Source organism: Pollachius pollachius (assembly GCF_949987615.1).
Source record: "Pollachius pollachius genome assembly, chromosome: 4".
In the NCBI taxonomy this organism is placed as follows: Eukaryota; Metazoa; Chordata; class Actinopteri; order Gadiformes; family Gadidae; genus Pollachius; species Pollachius pollachius.
In genome coordinates, this window is record NC_136937.1 from 22132612 (window position 1) to 22145607 (window position 12996).

The 12996-nt window shown below is 41.6% G+C and overlaps 1 protein-coding gene across 1 annotated transcript; it reads left to right on the forward strand.

The window, feature by feature from the left end:
* Positions 1-2707: 2707 nt before the first annotated feature.
* On the forward strand, positions 2708-7719 carry clic5a (chloride intracellular channel 5a; the record flags this gene model as incomplete). Its single annotated transcript, XM_079735814.1, has 6 exons — positions 2708-2764; positions 4370-4479; positions 5888-6013; positions 6341-6447; positions 6843-7030; positions 7555-7719. The coding sequence occupies 6 exons, from the start codon at positions 2708-2710 to the stop codon at positions 7717-7719; spliced, it is 753 nt and encodes a 250-aa protein (XP_079591940.1).
* Between the last annotated feature and the right edge of the window lie 5277 nt (positions 7720-12996).

Genomic DNA, 12996 nt, shown 5'->3' on the forward strand with positions numbered 1-12996 from the left:
AAGAGCGGCTCCTCGACCTCCTCCTCCTCGTCCTCCTCGTCAAGCTCCGAGGATGAGGCGGCGGGCGGAGAGCAGGGCATCGGCGCACGGATAGAGCACTGGAACAAACAGGTGGAGAGAGACTCTGTGAAGGTCAGGAGAGGAGAGGGGAGCAGGGAGAAGAGAAAGGAGGAGGAGAAGAAGGAGGAGGAGAAGGAGAAGAAGAGGAAGGAGGAGGAGGAAGAGGAGAAGAAGAAGAAGGAGGAGGAGGAAGAGAAGGAGAACAAGAGGAAGGAGGAGGAAGAGGAGCTGGAGAGGGAGAGGAAGGAGGAGGAGCTGAAGAGGAAGGAGGAGGAAGAGGAACTGGAGAGGAAGAGGAGAGACGAGGTGCTGGACAGGAGGTCCTCGTCTTCGTCCTCTTCTTCATCGTCATCTTCGTCGTCTTCTGAGGGGAAGGGAGAGGAAAAGGCTGGAGCGCAGGAGTCAAAGGTCACACTCTATACCAAGGTAGGGAGGCATCTGTTGTTGAGCATTAACCCAATGTGTCCATCCATGGTTGATCCATCTGTTTGATATCTTATCTTTTGGAAGACATGTTATGTTTTCGTTCTTCAGTATATTCCATATGTTCAACATAGACAAAAAACCAAGCCCGTTTTGTTCCACTATTTCACTAAGGATTGAGGGTTCAGTGTGATAACGTTTGTGAACTGAGGTTTCTATCTGTGAGAATTTAGTTATATATCAACATGGATGTTGCCCCTCTGGAATGATATCTAATCTTGAGTGTGTTCCACACACACACACACACACACGCACACACACACACACACACACACACACACACACACACACACACACACACACACACACACACACACACAAACACAAAGTGGAACAACACAAACACAGATACACACTTTATATCTCTCCTTCTTTGATACGAATGCAGTCTCATAAATCATAATCAGAATCACATAAAATCTGTAATCTACGTATAGCATTGAAGGTCAATGATTATATCTTGACGATTAAAGTGTGTGTGTGTGTGTGTGTGTGTGTGTGTGTGTGTGTGTGTGTGTGTGTGTGTGTGTGTGTGTGTGTGTGTGCCTCAGTGTAAGCATAAAATATTCCAACATGAAGTCATGGACTTCAACTTACTATCTCTACCCACAAACATACAAATGTACCCAAAACCACTATCATCCACCGACGGTATCTAGCTTTCCATCATCTAATGTGTGTGTGGTGGGGGTTATAAAGGGTCACCTTTAGACACAATTAAGCACATCATAAATGAGTGTTAATAAATGGTGAATTATCTATATGGGGTCCAAAAGGATAAGGCTTTTCTTGGTGAGCATACATACAGTGTCGCGTACGCACCAACACAACTTGTACTGATTCTAGTTTTGTCTCTTTAAACACTTTTAGACTTAATACAAGTGTGCTTTTTGTGCTAAACCAGCTTTCTACCACTTTGAGTGCACAGACATTTGGATTGTGCAAGCTGTTCCTTATTGTTCCTTATAATAACAGGGTATCTACGGTATATTGCTATACATCAAAGTTTCAAAGTTTACTTTATTGTTCATTTCAAAATATTTACCAGACATACATTATAGTTATTATTAAACAGAAGTGTTTCTAAGAGTGATTATTAAGCGCCTTGGGATATTCGTAAAGCCACAGTTTCTTTGGCCTTCTTTGCATTTACGTTTTTTTTGTACAGTGTAAAATTTGGGCCTGCTCATTCCTACATCGCTAAATAAAGTTTGACAGAGCTACATCCAAGTTGTCAAACAGCCCCACCTCCTGTCAGACGTACTACATACTATATTTGCACTATTATTGGTTATTATTTCTAAATGGGTCTGTCTGTCCTCCTGTTAGAGCATTGACTTGACCAGATGGTCTCTCTCTCACCCTACATGTTCAGGTCGTCTTTGCCCACCAACATCACTGTTGTCCTATTTTTCCTCACCCGAAACAAAGTAATCTAAAGTTTAGGCTTCAACCAACCACAGTGGCCTGCTTTACACAGTCTGGATCTGAGACAGTGTTTTGTACATTCTTATTATAGTAGCTGACATTTTTCATCCATCTGTTTGAAGATTGTTCTCAAACTCACTTGCAAGTCCTCTGCCAAATGTTTAAATGTAAGCGTGACTCCTCATCGAAACATTCTGTTTTACTGTAACTACACCATCTTATCACCGTTGCCAGTGAGTTCTTTCTTATCCTCTACTCCTCTCCTCTCCTCCTCTCCTTTCTCCTCCTCTCCTCTCCCCTTCCCCCCCCTCCCCCTCCCCCTTTTCCTAATCATCTCTTCCACTGGTCTCAACCCCCCCCCCCCCCCCCACATCCCTCCTTCAGACTATTTTTATCTGCCACATTCATGCCTTGCATTGGGAAGGACAGGGGGGGGGTTGGAAAGAGGCAGCTCACATGCACACACACACACACACACACATGCGTGGACACACACACACGCACACACACACACACACACACATACATACACAGCGCGGGAGAGCTATCCTCATACAGGGTCAACTTGCTGGCGAGTTGAGACCGCTGTAAACAGAGCCAAGGACCGCACGTACACACACACACACACACACACACACACAGACACACACACAGAAACACACACACGCACATATTGAAACATACACATAGAGGCACAAATACACACCACTTTTACAACAAGCTCTACCTGCGGAACATGACGGATCCGGCGGAGGATCTAGAGAAAGACCCCGATATCGAGCTGTTTGTCAAGGTGGGCCCGATGAGTTTGTCTGAACGAGGGTTTGTGTATGTGCATGTGTGTATGCGTGTGTACTCATGAGTTTGTACGTGGGTATGTTTGTGCTGGGCATTTCTGTCTATACCACACTGTGTGTGTGTGTGTGTGTGTGTGTGTGTGGGGGGGGGGGTGGGTATGTGGGTGTGTGCATGCATGTGCGTGTGACTCTCTTAAGGTTAACATTCTCTCAGATCTTTATAAAACGGTGTTGCACGTGTGTGTGTGTGTGTGTGTGTGTGTGTGTGTGTGTGTGTATCAGGAAGCAATATTAGAAGCTGTTTATTAACATGCAGGTGCTGCTGTTTGTTGTTGCGTGTTGCTATCGCTATATCTCGCTGTCTCTTTCCCCTCCTTTTTCTCTCTATCTCTCTTTCCCTCCCTCTCTCTCTCTCTCTTTCCATCTCTTTATCTGTCTCTCTGTCTCTCTCTCTCTCTATCTCTCCCTCTCTCTCCCTCTCTCTCTTTATTTGAGGTCCTCCCCCATTATCCTTATCAGTCCTACTAAATAATTGCCTGGATCCATTCAGTGTTGACATTGAAGGGATTTAGTGGTCCGGGCATGTATATGCATATCTGTGAGTGTGACTGTGTGTGTGGTGTTCAATCAGTGTGCATGTGGGCGTGCACAAGTGTTAATCTGTGTGTGTGTGTGTGTGTGTGTGTGTGTGTGTGTGTGTGTGTGTGTGTGTGTGTGTGTGTGTGTGTGTGTGTGTGTGTTTTGTGAACGTGTGTCCGTTTGGCCGTGCATGTGTATGTTTCCACTCTTGGACTCCATTGTAGAAGGTCTTCTGTATGAGAGAGAGACTATTCAAAACAAGTGTTTTGAACGGCTAGTTAGCCGGGGAGGCTTTGCTAAGCTAGCAGGGGAAGCGGCATCCAGCCAAGCAGCTAATAGGAACAGCTTGGATTATTCATGACCCCCCCTGGTGTCACCTTACCGGATCTGGTTGCATCCACGTGCGCAAACTCCCACACACACACACACATCCTATTTTGATCCTGGGTCATAAGTGCCTTGCCACCAGCACTCTCTTTCTCTCTCACACACACGCATACATGCTTTCGTGCACACAAACTCTCTCTCACACACACACACACACACACACACACACACACACACACACACACACACATACCCACACACATACATAGTCGGACACACATGAATACAGTCAGGTGACTGTAACTACTTTATGTCAATCATAGCTTAAGCAGCACTTAATTGTGGGTTCTGTATCGATGACGCTATAGGATCACATTTAATCTGCATGTGTGTTTGTTTGTGTGTGTGTGTGTCTGTGTTAAGAAGAGTATGTAATTCCCCCTAGGCACCTTTTTTGGTGTATTTGGAAGTGGACAATTAATTTAGTGTATGTGTGTGAGTGTGTGTGTGTGTGTGTGTGTGTGTGTGTGTGTGTGTGTGTGTGTGCGTGTGTGTGCTTGTGTGTCAGTGCGTGTGTGTTTGGGTGTGTGTCAGTGTTTGTGTGTGTGTCTGTCTGTCTATGTGTGTTGGTAAACCTGAGAAGGTTTAACCAATGAGTTGACGTCTCGATTGTGTTTGCCTTTGGGACCGTCCAGGCGGGGAGTGATGGAGAGAGCATCGGGAACTGTCCCTTCTCCCAGCGCCTCTTCATGATCTTGTGGCTGAAGGGCGTGGTCTTTAACGTCACCACCGTGGACCTGAAGAGGTAGGCCTACCACTGCACGCCTCCACCACACACATCCACTGCACGCCCACCACCGCATGCATCCACCGCACGCCTCCACAAAATCTAAATCTTATATCTAAATCGAAACACTAAATCTAAATCTTATCCTATATCCATGCAATAGATATGCTAATTCTCCTACATATACTTATAGTACTCCTACCTATACTAATACTGACTGCTAACCAGTCATACTTTAGGGAGGCATCAAACGCACGAACAGCGGGCCGATAGCAGTGTCATATAATATAAGTTGCTGTATGTAGGTCACACCTGCAGAGCTGCTGTTACCTCAGCTGCAACATCCTATTGTATTTGCTAAATCGCCAGAATTCACCATTTCTCCAGATTTATAGGAGCAAGATGTCAAATAGCGGCAACTTCTCCGTGCACGCATCTCCTGCCCAATGCATGTGATACCACACCCTAAATGTAATATGTATATATACAGTGGGGCAAAAAAGTATTTAGTCAGCCACCAATTGTGCAAGTTCTCCCACTTAAAAAGATGAGAGAGGCCTGTAATTTTCATCATAGGTATACCTCAGCTATGAGAGACAAAATGAAAAAAGAAAATATCTAGAAAATCACATTGTCTGATTTTTAAAGAATTTATTTGCAAATTATGGTGGAAAATAAGTATTTGGTCAATAACAAAAGGTCATCTCAATACTTTGTTACATGCCCTTTGTTGGCAATGACAGAGGTCAAACGTTTTCTGTAAGTCTTTACAAGGTTTTCACACACTGCTGCTGGTATTTTGGCCCATTCCTCCATGTAGATCTCTCTCGTCTTTTTAAGTGGGAGAACTTGCACAATTGGTGGCTGACATCTGTTGAATGGATTGAAGATTTTGATATAGGATTTAGATTCAAATCTAGATTTCGATTTCGGATTTCGATTTCGATTCAAGATTAAGATTGAACAAATAATTCAAATTGTATATATGCGAAAAGGGATATGAGAATTGCATTGTATTTTGGAGGGGTGTTTATTTGGTAATTCTGGGGAAAATGACATATCACCAACACTACGCCATCTTGAAATACATTAGGTCGAGTCCCCCTAAATAAAGTCAGGGTATGTCCAGCTGCATGTTGCATTCAACATGTTAGCTTATGTTGGGTTGTGCAAGGCTGTGTTACTTTATAGCAGAACTATAGCGATAAATCAAGAGCCCAACTATTACACAAATTCACAGCAGGAATATCAAACAATTCTCTCTTACATGAGAACAATACCGCGCATGACAGTTCCTCTTTGAGCGAGAGGTGAGGCTATGTTGCACCTAGCGTATAGTTGATCTGATCACGTTTGAAGAGACATACCCAGATTGGATTTGAGATAAGCGGCCCCTCTGGTGACGTGTGTGGTCTTTGGCCCCCAGGAAGCCCCTAGACCTCCACAACCTGGCCCCAGGTACCCACCCCCCCTTCCTGACCTACGAGGGTGAGGTTCGGACGGACATCAACAAGATAGAGGAGTATCTGGAGGACAAGCTGGCCCCGCCAAAGTAGGCTCACGCATACACACACATGTGCACACACACACACACACACACACACACATACACACATACACACACACACGAACACATGCGCACACACACACATGCACAAACACAAACACACACACACACAAACACACACAAGAACACACACACAGACATACACATACACGCACACAAAAATACACACACATGCACACACACACACACACACACACACACACACACACACACACACACACCATTGCTATTACTCTCCTCCCCTCTATTACCCACAGTTACATACACACACCACATGGTTTCATTCCCCCTATTCTCTCCTCCTCTCTGCAGGTATCCCAGTCTTGCAGCGAAAAACCATCAGTCCAACATTGCAGGAATCGACATCTTCGCCAAGTTCTCTGCCTACGTGAAGAACACCAGACCAGAGAACCACAAAGGTCAGTGTTTCCGTCTGTTTCAGACCATCACATATTTTGTGAATGGAACATATTTTGTCAGTGTGCTGCCATTCACATGTCACGTGTATTTTGCCGTGCTCATACCGTGTTTTTCTTGCTGTGTTGGGGTTTTTGTTGGCCTGTTGATCTGTTCATGGTGCGTTATAGCTGCCGTGTTCATGGCATGTAGGTGTTGCCATGTTCATGGCATGTCCATACTGTAATTCTGCCAGGTATTTGAATGTGTGTGTGTTCTACCATGTTGGTGCTGCTGTGTTCAAGTGGTGTTCTCTGCGTGTAAGTGCTGCCCTGGTCATGACGTGTTCATGACGTGTTCTTGGCGTGTTCTTAAAGTGTGCATGATGTGTTCATGCCGTGTGTTTGCGGCCCCCCAGTGTTGGAGAAGGCCCTCAACAAGGCCCTGGCAAAGCTAGATGACTACCTGCTGAGCCCCCTGCCTGGGGCTCAGGACGAGGAGGGGGACTCCCACAGGGGGTCCAAGATCTCAACACGCCGGTACCTAGACGGGGACGACCTCACGCTGGCCGACTGCAACCTGCTGCCCAAGCTGCACGTCGTCAAGGTTACTACCGCTTTGGCTACCATTTGATTCCATTTTTTTTCTTTGAATATGTGTACAACAACAACAACAACTATGCAAATAATACCAAATATTATATAACTAAAATAATTTTGTATTGTGATTTTATTATCCGACTAGACCGGAACCACAGAATATAATAGATAGACCAAATATTCATAATAATTGTCATTATTATAGCCCCAAGGTTCTGGATCCTCCTTGGTCTTCTGTAGGATTCTGTCTCCTAAAGATGACCGCCTACCTGATCCTAAATGACCTATCTGGATTCATTGTTGGCTTAGCTTTGGACAGAACACCTTAGACTAACTAATTAATGAATAGTAGTAGTAGTAGTAGTAGTAGTAGTAGTAGTAGTAGTAGTAGTAGTAGTAGTAGAAGTAGTAGTAGTAGTAGTAGTAGTAGTAGTAGTAATACTAGTAATAGCATAATGGATGTAAGGTAGAAGACATTACACATTATTTCCCCGATCAACTGAATAATATTATTTTATCTATCATCTCAAGGTGGTCGCCAAGAAGTTCCGCAACTACGACATCCCCGCGGACTTTCAGGGGTTGTGGCGTTACCTTGGCAACGCCTACAGCCGCGATGAGTTCACCAACACTTGTGCGGCGGACGCAGAGATTGAACTGGCCTATAAGGACGTTGCCAAGAGGCTCGGCAAGTAAGCCCCGGTCCAGTCCCACTCCCAGGACACCATCGCTCACTCCCATTTGTTTTCCTTTTGAACTCTGTGTTAAAAGATCATTTTTTGTTTCTTGAAGTGCTATTTGAAGCAGGATTCCCCGTGCTGCCCTGTAATGTGGGGCGTGTCTCTCAGCCAAAGATCAGTAGGATTGAAGGAAATCTCCTTGGTTTTTTCTCAAATAACGGAAATCAAACATGTTTGGTTTGACTGTGAATATACAAGGATCGTTGTACCATGTTCTTCAGTAGTTTGACAAATCATTATTGATTTTTTTAATTGTTTTTTTTAATCATAAATTTCAAGATAAGAGGAACGTTTTTGCGAGAGATTAATAAGCCTTTAAAATGAATATGCACGGGGAAAAATACATATTGTAAATTGGAGCCTGGATAAAATAGCAAATTATTTTTTAATTCTTGTTTGCTAAACAGCGAGTGACTCAAAATAAAATCTGCTTCTGATCTATGTACCATAGAATTAATTCAACACAAAATATCAGATTTTGTGACGAAAATACTGGAGATTTAAAATAAAGTATATACTGACCCAAATATGTTCATAATTAGATGATACAATTGTTTTATCACAATATGACATCATATATGATATTATTCATTCTAATATAAACTATTTAAATAATGTACATGATTATAGCTAATCTATGCTTGTGTATGCTTGTGATTACTTGAACCGTATTTGAATAATAAATCTATTTTCTCAGTCAACCAGTGGAAGAGATCGTAATCTTTCAGAATAAAAAAAATTAACTCTTAAGGGACACAAAAAAATGTTGTCCCCAAGACAAACAATGTTTTTTTGTTACATAAAAACAAAATGTCCTAGTGAAGTTAAAAACCACAAGGAACAAGCTGAAATGATGTACCGATATCATATGAATTGTATTGTAAAGCAAGGAGTTAATTTGGTGTAAAGTGTATTATATTTTTATTAGGCTGGAAGTAACTCAGTATTCTCAGCATCATTGATCATAAAATAGCGATTTTATATATGAAAATAAAATGCATTATATTATTGATGTAAATAAAATATAAGTGGATGAAAAGATATAAAAGATGAAAGGGCTGATGAAAAACAGTCAAGTTCTAATCGAACCATTTATTTAATATTTGTTTTTATTAAAATGGGTGATATCATGCTTTTTCGACATTTCCCTTTGCTTTACTGTTATATGACCTATGAATACATGTTTTACTTCCCTCAATAAGTGCGTGCAGCTCGTTTGCGCCCAAACTTTACTTCCGTGACCAACCCTGTCTCATCAAATATTTGTTCCCAGAGAACTTAGGCATTCTCAATTACGTTTGTCTGAAAAACGTATTTTGTCTGTGATTATGTATCGCAAATACGTTCGTTCTCAGCCTATTTTTTAGCCATTTATTTACCTCTAGAATTATGTTTGGTTGAAACGTATGAAACGTACATTTGGATCTTTTGAATAAATGGATCAATAAATGTTGAATCGCAATGATCGCAAGCAGAGGAACGTGAGAGTCATTGAGCAGCAGCTGAACCAGTTAAAAAAATCCCTTTATCACTAAAACACTTTTAGTGATAAAGAGTCACCACAGTGCCTAAAAACCATCAACGTCATTCATGTTAAGTAAGAGGAAAAACCTCGGACACGAGAAGTTAACGGAGCCGTGCACTAGGCCCTCTCGAATGCCGGGCCGAAACAACATTTGTTTCACTACGACTCCTTTCAGCTGCCCAGTGCCCACCCCTCCTTCTCCAGCAAAAAGTAATAACATAAAACGGCTAATACAACGCTTGAGATGGCGTTTTGAAAAGAGAAAACTTTTTTTTTTTTAGTACATGGCATAAAGATAATTATGAGCCTTTGATTGATATCCAGTCATTATATGCGGAGACACATTCCTGTTCCCCACTTGTATTGGAGTGAGCGGAGACATCTACTTCTAGGCCCCTTGAATCGAGGGACCCGTCCAGATTACAACCAAGCCCCCAGGAACAGATGGATTCACAAATGCATTTTTTTAAACAAGGAACTATCTGTAGCCAATCAGATGCCTCCCTAGTTTTCAGCCAATCACATGACTGCAGTGACTGGGTTTTTAGATGGTTGGTGCCGTTTACTACATAAACGGCACCGACAATCCCAAAACCCAGTCGAAAGTAGATTGAAAAAGTGTGTTGTTTCATTGTTATGTACGATCATTCAAAAACACCGTTATTTCCCATAGACATTTGACCGAAGGAACCGGGAGGCTCGGAGGCTGGACTTATTCTTCAGAGGTCGGGACTGCAGTCATGTGATTGGCTGAAAACGAGGGAGGCATCTGATTGGCTACAGAGATTTCCTTGTTGAAAAAAATGCATTTGTGAATCCAGCTGCGTCAGGGGAGTCTCAAAAATCCACATATTAATACATACCAGTTCTCACACAAATGACAAGTTCACAAATGAAAAACAGTTTGTACAGAAATGTAACAACATCCAATTACATTTTGATGAAAATATATTTATGGATTTATATTACATTTATTAAAAACAAGATACATTTGTGTGTGGATCAGAAATGTGTTTGTGAAAGTTATTGTTTTTTATGGATTTATTTTACATTTATACATACCGATATCCATTTGTGTGTGCATTGAAATGTATTTGTGAGAAGAGAGTAATTTATATATAAATCAAAAAATACATTTGTGAATCCTTCTCTGTGCATTCATTATTAATGAGACTGTTCCCACCCCATAGAGACGCAACTCGCGATCAGAGTTAAACGGTACTACTGTAGTGCCGAGAGACGGGAGTCGGAGGCGGAATATCCAGCAGTGAGTTTTAATTAACACAACTTGAAAACAGTAGATTCGAAAGGCAAGCAGGATTGAACTGAGACGGTCGTTCGGTCTGCTAAAAGAGTCCGTGCTAAACACGCCCCCCACCCATAGTTCCGTGGGTGAATTATGTTAACCACCACACTACGTAGCTCACTTAGGATTCCATTAGTCGGGCAGGGTTTTCCGCTTTAGGTTCAATGCGCGTTCACATGAAAGGGGCGTTTATCGCGTCATTTTACTCAACTTTACAAACTGGATAGATCAAGCAGTCTATATGAATGCGTATAAGTGAAAAAAAAGGTGCATATTGTCTATAAAATAACTATGCCAAATGCAGAATTGCTCGCCATTAATCCCAATAGAGTGATGAGGATTTTATAGCAACGGTGGCGTAGTGGATTCCCGAACGCCAGCGACCGGGGTTCAAATCTCGCCGGTCTATCATCATGTCTTTGTTTTACCCCCATAGATGTGGTGCCAGCACAGCCTTGAGAATATGGGTTCAAGTTAGAAATAAGCACAAACATATAACCTTTGAGTCATTATACGAAAACGTGCCATTTTGTGTCCCTCCAACAAAACTGCTCTGTAAATCTGAATAAACAATAAAAAATAATATATATAGTTTTGTTTCCTTGATATGTCTAGTAACATAAAAACAAATTAATAGTTTATTTTGTTTTTAGAGTTTTAAACCCTTTTTTGTGCAAAGCATCTTGCAAAAAATGTAAAAATAGCCTGTCCCACAGTATGTTTTTCTACCTTTACTAGCTACTAAGGCCCAAAAAAGTCAAACTATCATATAAAAACTTAAACTTATATAAAGCCTCAAGTGTTGTTTCATTACTCATGAATGGGTTTTATTCTTAATATGTGTTAAATGTTGACAAAAACAACAATTTACTCGGGTCCCTGGGTTGTTGTCAACCCTGTTACTTTCGATGAAAACACCCCTTCAGAGATAATGGACTGTTCTCAAAGTTTCATCCTGCCAGGAAGTGACATCATCTGCCTTTTATGAAGTTGATGGTGAAAAGACAAGTGAGTGTCCTCTTCTTTTAATGATTTTTTATTTATTTAAGCAATGTCTGACAGAGGGGGACAAGCTCATGTTGTCAGCCCTGTTACCACAAAAGCATACTTTAAAAAGCTTTTTGTTTGAAATTTTAAATGTACATATATAACAACATTTAAGCCTCTCATGAATGCACACCATGTGGTGTCATGACCTTTACACATGGCTAGTAATGGCTGCCAATAACATTTTTCGTCAACCCTGTTACCGTCAACCCTGTTAACATTCTAGGGTAACAGGGTTGACAACAGGGTTTTAACAGGGTTGAAAGTATATTCTTTTGTGTGTACATGAAAATATACTTAGTATTTACATAATTTACATGTTTTTGCAGGTTTCATACCTAAATATCATGTTGTTCTATTATTCTACTGATAGGCGGGCTACAATTTATTGAGGTTACTGACCTATGCTGATCTATCTTTATACACCATCGTTTTTTTAGGAATGTGCTTTATAAATCAAATTCATTATTATTTTTATTATTATAACTTACTACATGAAATAGGTTAGTGTTAACAATAAAGTGATTTATGTGTTTTATATGTTTGTGCTAGGATGCCTCTTTCTACAGCTGAGAAACAACGCAGATACAGACAACGTAGAGATGCTGATCCTGAGAGACGGGAAGCATATTTAGAAAAAGAGAAGGAAAAGTGGAGAAAGGACAGATACACAGGGAAAAAGCTGTCTGTTAGTGAACTAAATGACAGAGAAAGGAGAGCCAAGCGGCTGAATTGGAGAGCAGCACAAGTAAAATGCAGAACAGCCAAAGCAGCAAGTGCAGCAGCCATAGATCAGTGCATGACGCCCCCTCTAAGTCCAGAGCCAGAGCCAGAGCCAGCACCAGGGCCCTCAAGGTTAGAGTTAGAGGAAAGAGAGGTTATGGCTTATGTTCAATGTGGTTGCAGTAGGTGTCTTTTAGCATTTTGTAAATTTAGATTTAATAGGATGTGTGTGTGTGTGTGTGTGTGAGAGCTCATGTGTGTTCATACATGTATGACACTGGGCATTTGAGTGTGTTACATGCATCTTCCTATATATTAATGATAATTTGATTCTCAGTACAACTGTTTGATTAATCAGCGCTTCATTGTGTTGCAGGCAACGGGATCAGGGGCGTTTAAGGTCAAAGAGGGAGAGAAAGAAGCTCCACCATGATTTGGGGAAATTGAGGCAAAGCCTGGAAAAAGAAAAACAAAAGACAAATAAGTACAAAAAAAGGTACTTCCGCCTAAAGAATAAAACAACATCCCCATCTTCTAAAGTCAAGCATCATCTCAGCACCCCAGTTGCGCGGGCAAAAGCACGAAAAACCCTCAAATTCCATACTGCACTGTTGAGGGACTTAAAAAGCAAA